Raw genomic sequence first — 20,254 nt, 5'->3', positions numbered from 1 at the left:
ATTTATCAATATTAAACGATATTTATTATTAACCTCTTCGCACACCCCCCACCCCCGTTCTCTTATCAAATAACAATCACAATGGTAATCATAGCAGCCACTGTTTCGTGAGCACTGACAACGTGTCAGGCACACTGCTCAGCCCTGACGTGACATGGCGTGGCTTATTAGCCGGGGCTAGCCACCGTCCTCGGCATTCGCTCCGTGCCTGCGGGGTCCAGCGTCCAGCTCCGGAGAGAGAGGACAGAGTGAAGGAGCCCTGCCTAGCAATCTCACCGAGCCCACTTGTACCCAGAAAGTCTGCTTGGGGCCCCAGCGGGGGAGCCAGCACGCCGGCGCCGAGCTCCCGGACCTGATTCACCTGTAGTGGGGAGGCAAACTCAGAGGCCTGCAGGAGCCAAGCAGGCGATGCCATAAAGCTGGCCAAGGAAGAGATCCTGGCGCCGGACATTCGTCCCGTGTAGGCAGTAGGCAGACCCAGCCCCTGAGCACAACTCCAGGGAGGGCCATTTACATACGACTCGGGATGATGTAAGCCAAGGAGGTGGCCCTATCTGTTATTGTCAGAGTTTGCCATTTTTCACGAGAAACCAGAAATCCAGATTTTAATACTGGCTACTCATCCAATTTTTTAAAGAGCATTCTAAAGGCCGAACCAGGCATACCCTGGAAACCCAAGCTTGTGCTATGTGCCTCCAGTCAAGGACATCTGCTTGAAGTGATATATCTTGCTGCCCTGATGGAGAGAAGGGCACGGTGGGCCTCCAGGCCCTTTACCCATAACCTGAAAACTTGAGAAGGTAGGAAGTAAAACACATTTTTAGAAGGACAGATTTCTCTACATATCTAGAAAACGATATCAAGAGGCAGGCACCTAAGTTAATGGCCAATGGGGGACACCAGTGCACAAACATTGAGGGAAGAAGATTCCATGAAGATCCCCTGAAAGGGCCGCAAGTTAGTTTCCTAATAAAATAGGACCATTTTTGGTACCCTTGGGGAAATACAAGCTTAGTGGGTTTTTAAATTTTTTTTTAATGTTTATATTTTGAGAGAGCGAGACAGAGTGCAAGTTGGGGGAGGGACATAGAGAGAGAGAGGGAGACACAGAATCCGAAGCAGACGCCAGGCCCTGAGCTGTCAGCACAGAGTCTGACGCGGGGCTCGAACTCACTAGCCGTGAGATCATGACCTGAGCCGAAGCTGGACGCTCAGTTGACCGAGCCCCCCAGGCGCCCCACAAGCTCAGTGTTTTAAAGTCTACATGCTTCTTTAGCTCTGATTCTGCGAAGCCTCTATTCTCAGACAGCTGCAAATAGGCAGGTTTCCTCCATAGCTGGGGCCTACGGAATTCTCCAGGCGCCTGCCCCTCGGCCCCCACCTCCCTGCCCCTGATCTGCTTCTCACCCGCCGTTCCCTACCTACGGCCAGCACCCCCGTGCTTTGCTGGGGGCCCCTCCGCCGTCTCCCCACTTCTCATCACCTGGCCTAGAGACCACGGTCCGTTAGGACTGTTACGCCCTCGAAACAAATCCAACCCCCTTTTGCCCCTTGCGCTTCACATGTTTGTCTTTGGCAAAATCCCGCCAAACATTGAGGTTAAAGCCAAACCTCCCCTCTGCCGTGCCTACACCCGAGCTGGGGACATTACCCCAAAACCTCACACCGCCCGGACCGCCCAGAGCTCTTACACAGGCCTTAGTTCTTAGGTCAGTTAGGGTTTTCAGAAGCACGGAGCGGGCGGTACACACAGCTGCACACACTCCCGCCGGCCGGCCGCGCACACGCGGGCACACACTTCTCCTACCGTTACCATCGCGCTGGGCGAAGCGCATCGCTTACGAGGGACTGCTCCGTGTCCCCCGTTGCTCTGAGAACGACATCCAGAGCCTTGTGCCGGCCTCCAAAGTGTGGCAGAGCCTTCCTGCCTCTGGGCCTGTGCACACTCCTTCCCTTGAGCCGCAGCGCTCTTCGCCCGTCTTTACTTAGACCACTCATTCTCAGCCCACACCTCACCTCCTCAGAGAGGCCCTCCCCAGCCACATTCCCTAGAGTTGGCGTCTGCCAGCAGATTCACCCGTTTTACCCGGGTTATTCGTGACACAAAACCCAGGGTTTCCTTGCCTGCCGTTCTATCCCAAGGCCCAGCACATAGTAGGAACTCAGTAAACACTTGATTGAAGGCAGGAAGGAAAGAAAGGAGGGGGAAAAGCAAAGAAGGAAGAAATGAAGATGCCACGTCTTCTTTCTTGCCTTTTGCTCCCTCTCAGAGCGGCACTGCCTCCTCTCCCGTCATTCAAATCCTTGCTGCATTAATCACTGCTCTGTCTTTGTACCAACCACGTGTCCTAATCACTGCAGTTGCCTTGAGAGTGTCTGTGTCCATAACGCAAGTCACCTGCCTCGTTTCCTTTCTTTTCTTTTTTTATTTGAAATATTTTTAATGTTTTATTTATTTCTGAGAGAGAGAGAGACAGCGTGAGCAGGGGAGGGGCAGAGAGAGAGGGAGACACAGAGTCTGAAGCAGCTCCAGGCTCAGAGCTGTCAGCTCAGAGCCCGACGCGGGGCTCAAACCCACGAACCGTGAGATCAGGACCTGAGCCGAAGTCAGACACTCAACCGATTGAGCCCCCCAGGCGCCCCTCGTTTCCTTTCTTTAAGAATGTGTCGGCCCCTGAACCTCCATATTCATTTTAGAATCAACTTGCCAAGTGACATCCCCACGCGCACACAAGCCTGTTGGCCTTTCTACCGGGACTGTAATAATTTATGTATCAGTTTGGGAAGAAATGCAACCTTTACATTATGAAGTCTTCTGACTTATGAAAACAGCACACTTCCCATTTTTTAAAGCTTTCAGCAGTTGTATAATCTCTCCATAGAGTTTTATAATTTTTTCCATAAGGAATTCTCTCCGTCTTTTGTTAGATTTATTCCTAGCTCGTTATGCTATTCTAAATGAAATCTCTTTCTAAATGTATTCTTCCGGGGTTGTTGCTCTGTTGGCTTTTTTTTTTTTTTTTGATATTTAGTATTTTTGCATCCAGACAATTCTTATTAATTCTGATTTATCTATATAATCCCTTAAAATGTTTACCACAATCATGTCATATGCAAATAAGGAGTTTTGTTTCTTTTTTTTCCTAATCATTACACCATTTGGTTCTTTTTACTACACTATTGTGCGAATCAGGACATCCAGTAAGCTGTTGAAAAGAAGCGTTAATAGCAGACATCCTTGCTGGTTTTTTGATTTCAAAGAGAGTGCTTTCAATATTTCCCGAAGTCTAATATTTGTTTCTTGAAAGATAAAAGGACAACTTTACCAGTTTAGGAAGTTTCCTTTGTTCAGAGTACCCATCATGAAGGGATGTTTAATTGTATCAGACAATTATTCTGCATGTTTTAAGATAATCAAGTGATTTTTGTCCTTAAATGTGTTAAAGTGGTGAATTATATTAATTGATTTTCTACTGTTAAATCAACTTTGCCTTTCTGGGGTAAACCCAACTTGATTGTGATACGTTTTTTAAATACATTGGGAGATCCAGTTTGCTAATAGTTTGCTTAAAATTTGAGTCCATATTGATGAGTAATACTTGGCCTGTAATTTTCCTCCCTACATTCCTTTGCTGGGTTTTAGCATCTGGGTATCAAGGTTGTGCTGATTCTAATAAAAAGAGGTGAGAAATGGTCCTCTTCCTCCACACCCAATCTTTGGGTCAGATTGGAATTATTTATTCCTTATAGAGTGGGTAGGATTCACCAATGAGGCCGTCTGCGGTCGAGATTTTTCATTACTGACTGAATTTTCTTATTGGCTCTGGGACTAGTCAGGTTTTCTCTTTCTCAAATTGGTTTTTGATAAGTTATATTTTTCTAAAAATTTCCCTTATCTGAATTTTCAAATTTTCTTGGCATAAAGTCATGAATGCTATGCCGTTATATTTTAAGAATCTATATCACCTGTACTTGTGTTACCTTTTTCTTTCTTTAAAAATGGTAAAATACTACAAATTGTGCTTTCTCTCATCTTATTAGCCTTGCCAAAGGTCATCAATTTAGCCTTTCCGAAGAATCAACTTTTAGCTTGTCGATCTCCTCTTCTTCACTGGTGTTTTCTCTTTCAAGGAATCCTGCATCTTATCTTGACTGCATCCTCTGTCCTACATATTTTACACTTTTCTAACTTCTTAAGATGGAATTTTCAACCTATTTTCCTTTCCAATATATTCGTCGAAGACTTCATTTCCTTCTAAGAACTGCCTTATTATGTAGAACTTTCCTTATTGTTGGCTTCTAAATATTTTCTAATTTCAAGTTTGATTCATTCTTTGACTCAAAAGTTAATTAGAAGCTCAGTTCTTAATTTCTGGTTATCTCTATGCCATCGAGTTCTAGCTTAATTCTATTATAGCCAGAGAATATATGCTCCACGTTTAACGTTTTGACATTTACTGTAATTTTCTTTTGGCCCAGCATGTTGAAAATGTCCCTTATTTGCTTGAAAAGGTGTCTTCTGCAGCCATAGGGTATAAGACTCTGCAAATATCCATGGGGTAGAGAAAGTTCATTGTGTGGTCCAAATATTCTGAATCCCTGCTTATTTTTATCTGCCTGTTCTAGCAATTACTGAGATGGTAGTGTATAAAAATATCTCCCACTATGATTATGGCGTGGTCTGTTTCTCCTTATGGTTCCGTCTTGAGGCTGTGTTATTAACTGCATACATATTTTAAGTTGTTATATCTTCCCTGTAAAGTGAAACTTTCATCAGAAAGACTTGACCTTCTTTCTCCCTCCAAGTGTTTTTGGCCTTAAAAAAAAAATCTCTTCTGCCTCACATTAATTAACTAACCCTATTTTCTTTTGGTTTAGAATTTGAAAGATGTATCTATACCCACCCTTTTACTTTCAACTTTTGTATGTCTTTAGGGTTTTTATATGTATCTTATAAATAGCACACAGTCAGATTTTAGATTCTTACTTAGTTCTGACAATCCAATCTTTACCTTTTAACCAAAACATTTAGCCCACTTACTTTGTTGTGAATACTGATGTGTTTGGATTTGTGTCTATAGTTATATTTTGTGTTTTCTATTTGCTTCATCTGTCCTAGTATTTTGTTTTCTCTCTCTCTCTCTCTCTCTCTCTCAATTCTTGATTTATTTTGAACCATTTTTATTTCCTGTTCCATTTTCCCCCTTTGTTGGTTTGGAAACTACTCTGTTTTTATTCTTCAAGCGGTTATCTTAGAAATTACTTAATTAAAGTCAAAAGTTAGCTGAAACCTTTACTTTCCAAGGTCGCTTTCCACTCCAGTAACCCCTTCCCAACTTCCCACTGTGTTCAGCATTTTCATTTTATCTTGTGTTTAAAAAGCGATATGACTTAATCAGTAATAAGGAATTCCCAACTTACTATGAGGTAAGTATTTTATTTTTATCTTGTTTAAAAAAGTTATGTAACTTACTCGATGATAAAATCAATGATTGTGGCAACAATCCCCAAAACTCCATAGCTTAACCCAGTAAAGGTTTATTCCTCACTCGTGTCATAGTCTGAGGCAAGCCAGCCAGCTCTAGGTAGAACTTCTTTAAGAAGTGATGTTCCTGGGGCCCCTGAGTGCCTTGGTCCGGGAAGCATCTGACTCTTGATTTTGGCTCAGGTCTCCCGGTTCCTTAGTTCAACCTCCTGAGTTCGAGTTCAAGCCCTGACAGTGCAGAGCCTGCTTGGGATTCTCTGTCTCCCTCTCTCTCTGACCCTTCTCTGTCTCCCTCTCTCTCTGACCCTCCCCTGCTCACTTGCACACACTCTCTCTCTCTCTCTAAAAAAAAAATAATAAGTAAACAACAAAAAAATTTACGAAGTGATGTTGCCACATCCGAGGAAAGTCTGTACGTCTTCAGAGCTTGCCTCCTGCTCATGGAAAGATGGCCAACGCTTGTTTTCAGCTTTAAACAGTCAAAGGCTTTTTCAGTCAGGGCTCGTGGTGTCTTTTGCAAAGCAAATCCTTCAGGACAGAGATGGCTTCGGACCTCTCTGTACTGTGCACTCCCACAGTGCTGCCTTTGACAAAGTTCTCAATTCTCTGTTATTTCTTTGCTTTTTCGCCTCCATGCCTTTTCTGTCTCAGCTTGTAGCTCTCAAATGGTGGCCGCAACATCAATATAATCTTTGCTACTATTTGCTTTATTTCATTGACAAATTTAGTTGGTCTTCAATACTTGAAGACTTGATCCCATTGCTTAACTAAAGCAGCATATTTTCCTAAAGTTTCAAGGCTCTAAACATCTGGATTCTATTTCTGTTTATTTCTTATTAATCAGCCAATATTCTCCAAGTTCATTTCTTTCTTGTAACCTCTTGACAAATGTAACCAATTGCAGCTGACCCACAATACTCAGGTTCTGTTTTATAAACCCCTCCCTTAGGGCTACGGGCCCCTGAAGCTCGTGACCTGCCCCAGAATTATTGCAGGCCACAGTTCTGCCATGCGACGCGGATCAGCACTTTCCAAGCTTCCAGTTTCTTTTCTGTCCATGACAAGACCGCTAAGCCAGCGCCACACATCTGATGTCTTGAAATGGTGACAGCTCTTTTCAGTGTACCAATTTCTACATTCCTTAAGATAAGTACACCAGTTACGGTGAGAATCGCTATGTCTGTGAGTGAACATAATAGAGGTTTCTGCTTCACAGACCGGTTAGTGCTAGTTGGGAAGCTCTCCTGGAGTGGCTGCTCCAAGGAGTGACCCAGGGATCCAGGATGGTGTGATGTCACCATCTTCACTGGGTGGCCTCTACGGTAGCCATGGGAGGGAATGAGAAAGTGCACGTTTCATGGTTACGCCTGAAAGTGGCGTACTCTACTTCTGTCTCCATCTGCATTGTATCAGCCAGAATCCAGTAACAACCTCAACTATTTGCAAGTAAAACTGGAAAACAGTCTTCGTTCGTGTCTGAGATGAGCAGAAGTGAATGAGGACCATGCCTTGCCCCATGAGACCTTATTGCTGTATCCAGATTCACACTCATGCCTGCTCTTTTTACATTCGTGCGAGCAATACTTTCCTTCTGGGATCACTTTTCTTCGGCCTGGAGTAGATTTTTTAGAATTTCTTTAAGTGAGTGTCTTCTGGCAGTAACCTCTCTCAGTTTTGTTTATCTGAAGTTTACCATTCGGTCCGCCCTGGTCTTTAAGAGAAATTTCTAATGGATATAAAATTCTAGTTGATAGTTACTTACCCTCAGTCCATGGAAGATGTTGTTCTACAGTGTTCTGGCCTCTGTGGCTGCTGCTGAGCACTCAGCTTTCAACTTAACTGTTGTCCCTTTCCGTCTGGGTGCTTTTAAAATCTTCTCTTCGTCTTTACTGTTCTGTAATCTCATTAGCATGTGTCTAGGTATGGGTTTAGCTTTTTCTTTATAATGCTTAAGATTCTTTGACCTCTTGAATCTATAGATTTATGCTTTTGTTCAGTTTTGGAAAGTCCTAAGACATTATATGGCCAAATCTAGTCTCGATTCCATTATTTTTCTTCTCTTGGACTTTGATTAGATGTATGTTACACTCTCCCACTCTATTTTCAGTGTTCTCACATCTCTTTGATATTTTCCATCTCTGTCTTTCTGGGCTACCTTCTGGGTAATTTCTTCTATGATAGCTGCGATACATCAATTCTTTCCTAAACTATATCACATCTGATGTGAAACTCGTCATAGAGTTTTTTTAATGTTGTGTTGTAGTCTTTGTTTCTAGAGGTTCCATTTAGTTATTTTTCAAAACTTTTTATTGTGTATAGTTTCTTGTTCTCTGCACATATCTTGCAGTTTGTGTTTTATTTCTTTCAGCATATTATATCTATTATACTATCATCTGGCTAATAATTTTATTACCTAAAGAAATTGAATGACAGTTTCCACATGCACATCCCAGACCTCATTCACTCATGAGGCCTCATTATTTACGTATTTGTTTTACTGCAACTCTTACACACCTTTGATGGGAGTGCTTTGAGGCCTGAGAGGCACGCTGGTTTCTTCAAAGAGTATTTGTACTCATTTCTGCGAGGCACTTTGTAGGATTGCTCTAAATTAAATGCTCAGCTTGAAATAACTAAGTAGTATAAAACCCTGTGTGAGTACCACTCTGGGGGTCCAAATTCTCAGTATCCGTTTCCCCTCCTCTGCCTGGTATCTGACACCAGACATTTCATTTTCCTGCATTTATTTCTGGTTTGTCCTTCCATGAAAGTTATGGCTCTTTGGGATCTAGTGTTAAAGGGAGGAGAGATTCCTGTACGATCTTCTACCTTAGCCAGCCCTGAGATTGTTTCCTGCTCTCCGTACCTCATGAGACCATTAAAACCTGTCCCAGATTCACTCAGTTTTGCAAATGTCTTCAGAGAAAAAGTTAGCGTCAACAATCTCTTTATATATCTGAGTTCCCATATTTATTTAGTTTTTGGCTGAAGAACCTTATTGACAAATCATCAATGTGTCTTAGGTTTTATTATCAACATTTTTAGTAACTTTTTGATGGAAGGGGACCCAGGATATTACCCTATCTGTTGATATTTGTCACAAGCCCTATTTCATTGCCAAGGGGTAGCCTCCCTGGTAGAAGACAGACTTACCTTTAGACTTACTTTTCATTCTATTCTAAAAGTAATGCATCTTCGTTAAGGTAAGTTGGAAATATATAGACAACTTTAACTCTAAGATTCAAAATATTGGGATATGTTTCCATACAAGTATGTCCATGTTGCCAACTTGATTTATTTCCTTCCAGTTCCCCTCCATTAGAAGTTTTTACATTAATTATGAGATTAACTGAAGAAATGGGTAATTAAATTTGAAGCAATATTCAGCAGCACTTAAAAGAAACAGCTTAGAAATGTTATGTGATATCATAAAGACATTCTTCTCGATGTATTGCTAAACTGGCCAAAGTGTGCAGAAATCAACTGCATGGGGGTGAAGATGAGGGTCGCAGGAATCACTCTCCTGGACCACTCGCTCCAGGAACCAGCGAGAGCCAGCCAGCGCGTTCAAGAGCTCTACAACAGGCACCCTGTAAACATGTGTTGACTGACAGCTAACGCTAGGGGCCCCCAAGCCCGGTATCTCTGGAACAGCAAGTAAGAAGATCTTGTTGTCTTGCCCTCTATAAAGACTACAAAAGAATTCGTAGAAGACCACTCAATGCACTCCTTGTAATGACAATGACACACAGTTTGCTTACAGTTTAACATAAGCCTCATAATGGACAAAAACGGCTACCTAACTGGACTCTATACTAATTTCTAAACTCTCCATCCCCACCCCAACTAAGGAACCAGTGGACACTTAGTCATATTTGATTAAGAGTCAACACCTGATCCTTTTGCTTAGGTGCAAGCGAACACGCCTGTGTGTCCCTCACTGTCCCCATTCGTGCCCCACGAGTCTCTGTGGTGTGGTGGGTGGCGTCAGGGCCCCACTCCAGCCTCTGCCTTTGCACTTATCCAGAGTTTACTGTGGGAGTGGAAACCTGCAGGAATCGTGTTGCTAGGGAAACTTGGCATTCTCCCAATACCCTCTGCAAAAGGGCTCCATCTAGTTTCCAGTTCTCAGTGTTTATTTGCACTTACTTCCTGCCTCTATGTTTAGTCAACAGAACTAGTGTTTTAAGCTCTGCTTCCAGGATGAAGAGAATAACTTCCAGGTGAGGTCTAAGGGGACATAGCCCATCATAACACCTCCTCTGCCCTGTCGCATAGAGACGTGGGTATGGAACTTCCTGTATAAGACAATTAAACCTTCCTTGGGACTAACTGCTGTGTGGCTGATAAAACTATTGCACTGTTCTGTTCAACACTGCATTTTAAACCCTAAGCCAGAGCCAGGCTCTCAGTAGGTGCTCCATGAGTGCCCATGACAGCTGAACCCAGATATTTCTTTCCAACAAATTAGAGAACCACACAAATGTATTTTTAATGTTTATTTATTTGGGGGGGCAGGGACCAAAGATCTGAAGCGGGCTCCACACTGACAGCAGAGAGCGCGATGCAGGACTCAAACTCACAAACCATGAGATCGTGAGATCATGACCTGAGCTGAAGTCTGACACTAAACTGGCTAGCCACCCAAGCGCCCCTAAATGTTTAGACATCTTTTTGCATAGTGTTTATGCTCTCTTCTGGGACTTAGCGTGTTCGGGCTTACGATGAGGCCTTTTGCATCTTTGCCTCGTCTTTGTGACTAAGCGTGATACTAGTTCCGTGACGGCAAGAGCTTACATATATCTCTGTCCATGTACCTAGAGGTTCACACAGTGCCATGCACATGTGTGGCTGGCATTCAGTGAGTGGTTCGGCTGGTCAACTAAAGAAATATATGAATGCTGGGTCTGTGAAATCACATACTGGAGTTTCAGACTGGTGGGGGCAGCCGTCTGTGGCTGACTGTCCATGGCCCCAAGATGAGAAATGCCCTAAGATACAGTTCACCAATACCCCTCGAATGCAGTGGGCCCTGACCTACCTGCAGAAGGCTAACATTTCTTCAGGTCAAAAGTGGGCCATTCTCACTTATTTGTGATCTCCATAATACCCCCACTGCACTCCCCAAAGAATAGGCCAACATTCAGGAAGCCCGTGGTGACAGACTAGAGTACGTATGGCCAGACCACAACCCCACTTATAAAACTTGCTGAAACATGTTGATATATAAAGATCGTGGAAGGCCATTGGTATTTTTGAGTGACTGATCACAGAAAGAAAAGTCTCTAAAAGCAGCTTCCTGGAAGCACTCTTATCAATGAAATAAGCTGCCTGGTGGTTTTCCAGTATCAAGACTTGAGATGAGAGGCGACAGGACCTGACCGTGTCTGTTTCTCTGCAGCTGCGGGTCTTCAAGCTTGCCAAGTCCTGGCCAACCTTAAACACGCTCATCAAGATCATTGGGAACTCCGTGGGGGCGCTGGGGAACCTCACCATCATCCTGGCCATCATCGTCTTTGTCTTCGCTCTGGTTGGCAAGCAGCTCCTCGGGGATAACTACCGTGATCACCGGTACAATATCTCTGCGCCCAACGAAGAATGGCCGCGCTGGCACATGCATGACTTCTTCCACTCCTTCCTCATCGTCTTCCGGATCCTGTGTGGAGAGTGGATTGAGAACATGTGGACCTGCATGGAAGTCGGCCAGAAATCCATATGCCTCATCCTTTTCTTAACAGTGATGGTGCTGGGGAACCTGGTGGTGAGTGCTGAGCCCCTCTGGGGGCGCTGTTTCAGGGGCAATGGGGGAGACTTCTGGGTTATCCGAAAAAGCTTGGACATTGCACATTTCATTCCCCCATCACACCTCCCTGGCTGTAAAGCCTTCAAACTGCAGAGTCATGCGGGGCACATTTTAAGAACTGTCCCTCGGGAGGCTGCCTGACTTGCTTGAGTGAGCATATAGGATAAGGATGAAAAAACCTGTTTAGAACTCCCCAGCTCTATCACTAGTGGCTGGATGACCCGGCACAAGAGACAGTCTCCTCAAGCTTCAATTTCCTTAGAACCAAGAAAATAGTGCTTACTCATAGGCTCGCCAGGGGAATTAAATTGCAGGAGATGACATAGGAAAATTGCCTAGTGCAGTGTCTGGGCCACAACAGGAACTCAGCAAATGTTAGCTGTTAGTTATTGAAGAAAAATTTCCTTCCCCACTCTAGGGGGTCTCAGAAGATAATTTTCTCCAAGGGAGTGAGAGCTGACTGATGTCTCTAAGCTACCCATGTCCTAGCTAGGGGCAGGAGGGCCGGCGTGGTGAGGCAAGATGGAAGAGAGAAGCTGGGTCATGGACGGCGTCCAATGCCACAATGTCAGTAACAAAATCCACTCCCACATTTGGCGGATCCCCCCTGCAGATCTTCCTGTCCATTGGCCCAGCACCCCCTCTCTGTCCCAGCCTGGCTCCTCGCCCCCAGCTTCCCCCCGCCCACTGTGGTCCTGGGCACCCTTGCTGCCCAGTGCTGGCTGTAGAGAAGCCTGTGCAGTCCCAGAAGCCTTTCTTACAGACCTGGAAATCAACCAATTTGAATTCTTCTCCTGTAAGAGTTTTACAGACACAAGAAAGCTAAACCGAGAGAGGCAAAACAACAAATCCAGGCTCTTCAAAGTCTTTCCCACCCAGGTTGTGGAGGCAGAGATGCCTTTTCCCCCCATTCCCAAGTTGGAGGCTGTGGCTGAAGATCCTTTCTTCCAGGCTGAGCTCAGCATCCCTGCAGAGCCACGGGGGCCCCTAACCCTCAGGCAGGAAGTTTGCCTCTCTGAGCACTTTCACAGCCCTCGGGTCATTTCCTTTTCACGTCCCCTCTCTGCTCACACTCATGCTCATGGGTGAAGAACATGAAGTTGGAAGCAGGGAGGAGATTGCCCAGGATCCCAGGGATGTGAGGATCCCCAAACCCAAGGCTTTGGCAGATGACAGTGGCCCCAGGGCAGACCCACACGTGCTCCTCTCCATTGTCCCCAAATGTCCCTTGGTTCAGGAGGGGTGATCCTCCTCTATGGTGGAGAATGTGCATCTAAGCCTTGCCCACATGAGGCAGGTCACTTGGGACATCCTCAAGACTCCCATCGGTGGCTCTCCAAATGTCCATTCCCCAGAGAGGGAAAGCACGAGGTCGGGAGAGGCCCAGGGGTGGCCATCCTGCCGTCTGGCTGCTGAGCTGGGGGGCGGGCCACGGGGAGGCTCCGCTCGTCGCCTGAACCAACTTTGCCTCCACTCCTTCCCTCCAGGTGCTCAACCTGTTCATTGCCCTGCTGCTGAACTCCTTCAGTGCTGACAATCTCACGGCTCCAGACGAAGACGGGGAAGTGAACAACCTGAAGACGGCCCTGACACGGATCCAGAAGTTTGGCCAACACACCAAGAAGGCCCTTTGCAGCTTCTTCAGCAGAAGGCCCAAGGCGGAGCCCCAGCCGCTGGCGAAACCCCCACGCCCTAGTGCCAAAGCTGAGAACCACGTTGCTGCCGGTATGGCCATGGGGAGCCCCTCAGGGCTGCCCGAGCCCCGAGGCCCCGGGGACGGCCACAGTGACTTCGTCACCAACCCCAGCGTGTCGGTCTCTGTGCCCATTGCTGAGGGTGAATCTGACCTCGATGACTTGGAGGAGGAGGATGCTGAGGAGGATGCTCAGAGCTCCCAGCAGGAAGTGATCTCTCAAGGGCAGGTGAGAGCTCTCCCACGGGAAAGCCACGGGAAGTAGGGAGGGGCCTCAGGGATGGAGTGACAGGGGCAAGAGGGAAATTGTAAGAAGGAGGTTTTCCAGCATCAGGACTGGCACAGCCTTGATAAGCACCGGGCCAGCCAAGCACAGAAGCACTTGACGTCAGGAAGCAAAAGCCACGCCAAGCTTTCCGGGGAAGGTGGTATTTGAGCAGGGCCTGGAAAAAAAGATCTGAATTCCCCGGGCAGGCATCAGGGCAGCACTTTAGTCCCAGGCCACTTCATGGTGCTTGGGAGTGTCTCTCACACAATCACCCCATTTTCGTCGCCCGGCCCAGCCTCTGTGCCCAAGGCACTAATGAGATTCCTCTAAGAACAGATGTTGTCCAAGAGCAATGCTCCCCTGATCTTCAGCAGAAGCCTGGGGACTCCGGATCATCGTGTGACTCACTTATCCAGCTTTTTCCAACAAAGGATGTCACAGGGAAATGACACTTGTTCCTTTTGGCACCAAAGAATTTAAAGCACATTTAAGCCTTTCGGTAATATATATTTTTAAACACTTTGCACAATTCCCTACTACCTTTAGCTGACATATCAACTCTGTTAGCCTCTTCTCAGTGACTCAGGGTATGCACTTCTGACCATGTGGGAAGGCAGGGATCCCTATGGGGCCTGGCCACATGTAGGGCTGCCGGCCAGGCCGCTGAGTGGCCTCAGACAGCTGTCTTCGTCCCTGCAGCTGTCACTTCTCTGTGTTCCAGCAGCTGCTATTATCAGCTGCCATATTTTACATGCCTTTGTATGGGTGACAGCCAAGGGAAGAGCGTCACCGTCCCGAGAATAGAGGACATGAACTCTGTGATGGCTGCCTGTACTCAGAGGCATTTTCAGGGACTTTGGGTTCTTGGGGGACTTTGCATGGCCACGTCCGCTACCACTCTGACCTCTGGACAAGAAATAATGGGTATGGCTAACATCTACTGAGCCAAGCACTTCATGCAAAGCATTTTACAAGCATCGCATATCTAGTCATCAAAATCACTGAATGAAGTTGATCTCGCCTTCTCAGTTCTGCAGGTGGGAGAACGAAGATCAGACAGGTTAAATTTACTTGCCTAAGGTCACATGGCTTGTAAGTGATGGAGCCAAGAGTTAAACAGATCTGGATATAGGACTCCACGCTCACGCCACACAAGTGTGTATGTATGTATGTTGCGTATATTAGGTCCTTAGCGCTGGCAGACTCCGAGGTCCAAGATCTCTTCAGATTGAGAGGCGGTCAGCTGAGGGTGGGCACAGGCACCCAGATGGGACTCTCTCTCACCAGCAGGAGCAGCCACAGCAAGTCGGGAGATATGAGGACGACATGGCACCCAGGAGCCCGGGCTCTAAAGCGTCCTCTGAGGGCCTGGCTCCATACCTGGGTGAGAAGCAGAAAGACGAACCTGCTGCCCAGGTGCCCGCAGAGGTAGGTATGTGAGCTTCCGGGAGAGGTTGGTCAGCCTGCCAGACACTGACTGGTGGGGGGCATAGGGGGTGGAGGGTGCGGCTGCGGGGGAGGTGGTTTTCCACACTGCGCTCGACCACGGAAGCTCACATCTCATCCTGAGAATTGTCAAGGCCTGTCCTAACCTCCGGGCTGGTCGGCACTATTTTCAGAGCGAGGTTCCACAGGCTGGAGGGTTGTGGGGGGGAGGGACTGGTGACGAGGACCAGATCCCCAACTTCCCTGAGTCTCCTTGTCTTCGTCTATGAAAGCGAATCGTAATGCCTACCCGGTAGGCTGCGTGTGAAGCTTAAATGAGATGCTGCTTGTCAAGTGTTTAGCTCCTGCCTGAAATGGAATAAGTGCCCAGAAAATGACAGCCAAGAAAAAAGGGAACAAAAGACAAGACACAGAGAAAGCGCCTTTCTGAGCCAGCAGATAGGAAGTCAGAGTTGCTCGTGGGTGAGGAAGTCATCCCTGTGACTCCCCGCCCCCACTTTCTTTTGTCCACATCCACATCTTCCAGCCAGAACCCTTCTGCTGCTCTGGAGAGGCTGTCGGTAGTGAGTAGTGTACTGACAGCCTCATGTAGACTGAGCAGGAAGCAACACTGGGGTTTAGGACTGTATTATAAAGAGGCAGAAAGAAACATGGTGGTTTCATTACAAATCTCTGAAGAAATCGAGCTGCAGGGAAGAGGTGTCTAGAAAGATTTAGCATCCTTAATACCGCTGCATTGAATTTAGGAATTTAACTTGTCACCTAGCCGCTGAGAGCCGAAGCCGTGACAGGCACCGGCTGGGCAAAGATAAGGAAGGCATCATTCATGGCCAAAGTTATCAAGCCCTTTAGCTTGAGGAACGTCAGGCCAGCTGGCTGTGTGCCCCTGGGTAAGGCTGACCACAGCAGGGAAAGATGGGAGGGTGGGCTGAGATGGGGGGGGTCCGGTGGACACAAGCCACCTGCTAGGGGAGGGCTGCCCTTCCTCCCGTGGACACGATGTTTCCTGCCGAGCACTCTAAGAATTCCCCTGGCTGGTTTTTCCCACGCAAGGTTTTCAGCACACAGCTGCTGGGTGTTGGTTTGGGTTTTGCTTTTGGTTTTGTTGTCCACGAGCCTGGCCAGGCAGAGAAGGGCCTGACAGTGACAGATGGGGACCCACCCCACCATTTGGGTCCATTAGCCAAGCTATCAGGTTTACTAATAGGAGAGCAGCCTCAAGTCCTAATTGAATTCATCTGCAGACATTACAGGGCTGGGGCTGCCAGGAGGGGCAGCAGAGCCCCGCAGGATCGCTCGGAGATTCAATACTCGAGCCCAGTGGCCACGAGGGCGGTTACGGGTGTCATGCGCGTCCCGGGCCCTCGCCAGCACCCCATCAGCGGCCTGGAGGCGCAGAGCCCCGCGCAGCGGACCTCCGGGGCCCCACAGAGAGCATCGCTGTGCTGGGCCTCAGCTGGCAAAGCGCCAGGCGCACAGGGGACGGTGAAGCGGGTCCGGCCCTGAGGGGCTCTCCCTGCACCGGGGAGCCTGCGGCCAGGCAGACCGTGTGCACACTCACTGGGCCCCTCCAAGAGCTGAGGTCACTGCCCCGGGCTTCTGCCCCTGCAGGGGGCGGACGACGCGAGCTCCTCGGAAGGCAGCACGGTGGACTGCCTGGACCCCGAGGAGATCCTGAGGAAGATCCCCGAGCTGGCAGACGACCTCGAAGAGCCAGACGACTGCTTCACAGAAGGTAAAGCCGCGGCCCCTGGCCTCCTCGTGTTGACATTACTTAGGGTCAGAATCCAGTCCAGCACACTGTCCTCCGGGCCCCTGTGTGCCCCCAAGGCCCCGGCCTGGGGTCCGTGGGACGCAGACAGACAGGGCACCCCGCTGCCTTGCCCCCAAGTCTGAGGGGCCAGCATCAGGCACGAAGGCCACAGCTCGCGGCAGCCAGGTGGTGCCACGGCAGACACGGCCACGGATGCCGGGCCGTCCTTGTCACCTTCGAAACACCTCACTGAGTGATAAACCAGCCCTCTTGAGCTTGAGAAAGGTAAACACTCTTGTTTGGGGACATAAACGGCCCAGAGGAGGGCCATGCCACATCTGTGTCCCTCTAGCTTTTGTGCGACTCTTAAAGGGAGAAAAATTATCTACAGCTGTATCCCCTGAACGCGCCCTCTGTGGTCCCGAAGGCAGGAAATGCATCTTACTCTTCTTCCCCTCGGTGTTTGGAACAGGGGGCCCCGCTCTGTGCTCAGTAGACATGCGAGCAGCAGGTGGACGTATGTGTATAGTTCACACGATGAAAGTCATTGTGGCTTCAATAATGGAAAGTATGTAAATTCGGAAGCAACAGCACTTTGTTGAGTTTTCGGTTCCACACGATGCTGGGCCGGACTGGACCTCTCGGGTGAGCACAGGCTCAGGGCAAAGCGCCTCCGCACCGGGCCCAGGCCCTGCGGCTCATCAGCCTTCCCGAAGTGGGGGGGCATAGGACAGGGTCACCCGTATCCTCTCCAAGAAGGACAGTAGTTGGGGAGGAGTTGAGAGAGGGTGAGGCCGATGGCGGGAGGGACCCCCAAAGGGCAGGAGCGAGAGGCTGGCTGAGAAGGGCCGCCATGACTCTCGTATTCCGGGGAAGAATTCCTTTCCTAAGGGGCAGCAAACGGTTGCCCAGCAGAGCGGTTTCTCAGCGGGGCTAGAGCGAAAATACTCCTCGTGCCCCAGGCGGACGTCCCTCTCCATCGGTCACCTCCCCCCACAGGCTGCATCCGCCGCTGTCCCTGCTGCAGAGTGGACACCGGTGAGTTTCCGTGGGCCGTGGGCTGGCAGGTGCGCAAGACGTGCTACCGCATCGTGGAGCACAACTGGTTCGAGAGCTTCATCATCTTCATGATCCTGCTGAGCAGCGGGTCCCTGGTAAGGGGAGCCGGGGTCCCTGCCCCCAAGCCCTCCGGATGGCGTCTCCCACAATCCCAAGGCCCTGGAGCCGCAGCAGTGAGCTCCCCGGGTTCCGAGCGCGGAAGCCCGCGAGCTGTGGCTGGCGGGAGAGCTGCGGCCGCACGCGGGCCCCTCAGCAGGGAGGGTGCTGCTGGTGCCCACGACTCGGCCTGCTGAGCCTGGCTGCCGGCGTGTCAAGCGGCAAGGGCACGCGCCCCACTTTGTAGATGGGGCAGCTGACGCTCAAAGGGCTTGAGGCACTTGGCCAAGGTCACCCAGCTTGTCAGTAGCAAAACCTACCTTCGTCCTCATCAGATCCCCAAGCCCCTGGCTTTCTACCCCCCGGGGCCTCCCAAACACTGGCCTTCTCTGAAGGCCCAGTACCAGGACGGCCGTCCTTCTGTATCTTGCAAGTTGAAGCCACTTGCAAACACTACCACCTGCTCAGAGCTCACAGCAAATGCTCACATCAGCCCTTCTCAAGATGCAGTTACCTGGAGAGCGGGTCCGAAGGCAGGTCCTGAGTCAGATCTGGGGCGAGGCCTGAGAATTCGCATTTCCGACAAGCACCGGGAGCTGCGGCTGCTGCCTGGACCCCACTTTGAGTAGCAGGCCCGGCAGGCGCAGAGACTCCCAGGGCTTCCGGAGTCGGGAATTCTGATTAGGCTTCTCAGGCCCCTTGCTGACAGCCCAGCTTCGCAGGGCAAGGGAGGAAGCTCCTGACAGTGTGCTCTCACGCTCCCTGCACAACCGCAGCTCAGCTTCCCCACGGGCCGCGGTAGATGTGGACGCGGGGAGGGACTCGGCACCCCTGTCGTCTGCACCTTACGGCTGAGGAAGGCACGGCCCAGAGACACAACGGGGCCCAGCTAAGTAGTCAAAGGCAGGGCGAGAGCCCCTCTCTCTCGACTCATGGCTCCAACGTTTTCACTTGTTTTGCTCTCCACGTGCCATTTACTCCCTAAACAGACCTACTGGGTACGCGGGCACCTACTTAAATGCCAGGTTTCCCAGGAAGGGTGCCAAATCCGCTGAGCGCGGCCGCAGCCCTGGGGAGGAGCAAAGGGAGGGAGGAGACGGGATGACTAGAAGACGGGTGGCAGGCAGGCGATGGCACCAGGCAGAGAGAGAGGCCCCAGAACAGGGCTGCCACCACGGGGGAGGGTGCGGCAGCCTCGGAAGGTGCCACAGGGTGGCGACTGTCCCCTGCTATAGCCGTCTCTGTGGAGCACTGGCGCCCAGGCCACGTGGCGGGGCCAGAGGGGGCTGCGTGGTGATTTCGCCTACCCTTCCCTCCCTCCCGTCCTCCCTGATGAAGACAGTGGTCACATTTGCTGTTGACAAGGTGCTTCCCTCATTACCTCGGAGGCTCCTGTCTTTCCCCATGGGCCTCCTCTCCTCATTTCTCTTCTCCACGCGCCTCTGCCCTTGCCCTTCTTTCTGTTCCCTTCTCCACTCACCCCAGCTGCTCCCCTCTCTCCCAGGAGGGAGCGCGGATCCTGCGCCAGCTGCTGGGCCCTCACCTCCCCATCTCCTTCCCCCAACGGACCGAACAGGCTGGCACCAAATTTAGTCTTCCTTATGCTTTTACTTTGAGTACTTAAAAAAAAAAAATAACACAAGTTTTCATCTGACAAAGTGCAAAAAATAAAAAAAAAACCTTGGAAATTATGGGAAAAGGCAAAGAAAAAATACCACCCATTTTCCTATCATTCAAAGAGAATCTCACTTTGAAAACATTTTGGTGTACTTCCTTCCCATCGTTCTTATGCGTATAATACATAAATATTACAAAACTGAAACCACATTTATGCATTCTGTAACTTCGCAGTAAATTCTCACAGTAAATAGACTCCTACTATCTGGTTTAGTGGCTACAGCGCATTCCATTACGGAAGGTGCCGCCATTTATTTAAATAATCCCCGTGTTTACTTCTAATGAGCGTTGAATAGCCCATGTAGACGCCTTTGAACACACTGGCTTCTTTCCTGTCTTAGGTCCAGTTAGAAGCAGAAGCAGAAGCAGAGATGTTGTGCAAGCAGCTCTGGAGGGCGCTCCCGGATGGGGCCCAAGAGGGAGGCAGGATGGAGAGAGGAGCTAAGAGGCTCCCATGAAGTCCAGCCTCAGCCTGACCCCACAGGCGCGATGAAGCACTAAGGGTGTCACAGAGCTGTCCCACCTTGACGCAATGGGGACAGTCACTGGCCGCGGCTGCCTGCAGGTGTCCTGGGCATTTCTGCAGGTGGAGGCAGCTCCCCTCAGCCCAAGGGGGCTTCAGGAAAGGGGGCACCTCCAGCTGTTTTAGCGGCAGCTGGTGGACGGGCGCCCTGGCCCCTTGGACCAATAATGCCTAGTGTCCTTGGGCTAAATTCTTTTTTTTTTTTTTTTAGTGTTTATTTATTTTTGAGAGAGAGAGAAAGACAGAGCGCAAGCAGGGGAGGGGCAGAGAAAGAGGGAGACGCAGAATCCGAAGCAGCTCCAGGCCCTGAGCTGTCGGCACAGAGCCCGACGCGGGGCTCGAACTCACAAACCGTGAGATCATGACCTGAGCCGAAGTCGGACGCTCAACTCGCTGAGCCCCCCAGGCGCCCCCCTTAGGCTAAATTCTTGAAGGGAGCTATGCTGGGTCT

General features: G+C 49.4%; 1 protein-coding gene across 3 annotated transcripts in view; it reads left to right on the top strand.

Moving 5' to 3' along the window:
* SCN10A (sodium voltage-gated channel alpha subunit 10) overlaps positions 1 to 20,254 on the top strand; it is a 92,436-nt gene that overhangs the window by 51,780 nt on the left and 20,402 nt on the right. For 2 of the 3 annotated variants that reach the window (XM_077773992.1, XM_077773990.1), the window contains 5 exons: positions 10,887 to 11,246; positions 12,776 to 13,210; positions 14,537 to 14,677; positions 16,307 to 16,430; positions 17,448 to 17,602. In XM_077773992.1, the coding sequence (XP_077630118.1) occupies positions 10,887 to 11,246; positions 12,776 to 13,210; positions 14,537 to 14,677; positions 16,307 to 16,430; positions 17,448 to 17,602 (1,215 nt within the window). The remainder of the gene's footprint in view (positions 1 to 10,886; positions 11,247 to 12,775; positions 13,211 to 14,536; positions 14,678 to 16,306; positions 16,431 to 17,447; positions 17,603 to 20,254) is intronic. The other variant, XM_077773991.1, reaches the window with a different exon arrangement.

The sequence above is a fragment of the Crocuta crocuta genome, unplaced genomic scaffold, assembly GCF_008692635.1.
Source record: "Crocuta crocuta isolate KB4526 unplaced genomic scaffold, BGI_CrCroc_1.0 scaffold541, whole genome shotgun sequence".
In the NCBI taxonomy this organism is placed as follows: Eukaryota; Metazoa; Chordata; class Mammalia; order Carnivora; family Hyaenidae; genus Crocuta; species Crocuta crocuta.
Note: the sequence above shows the minus strand (reverse complement) of the source record. Positions and strands in the feature narration are given on the sequence as shown.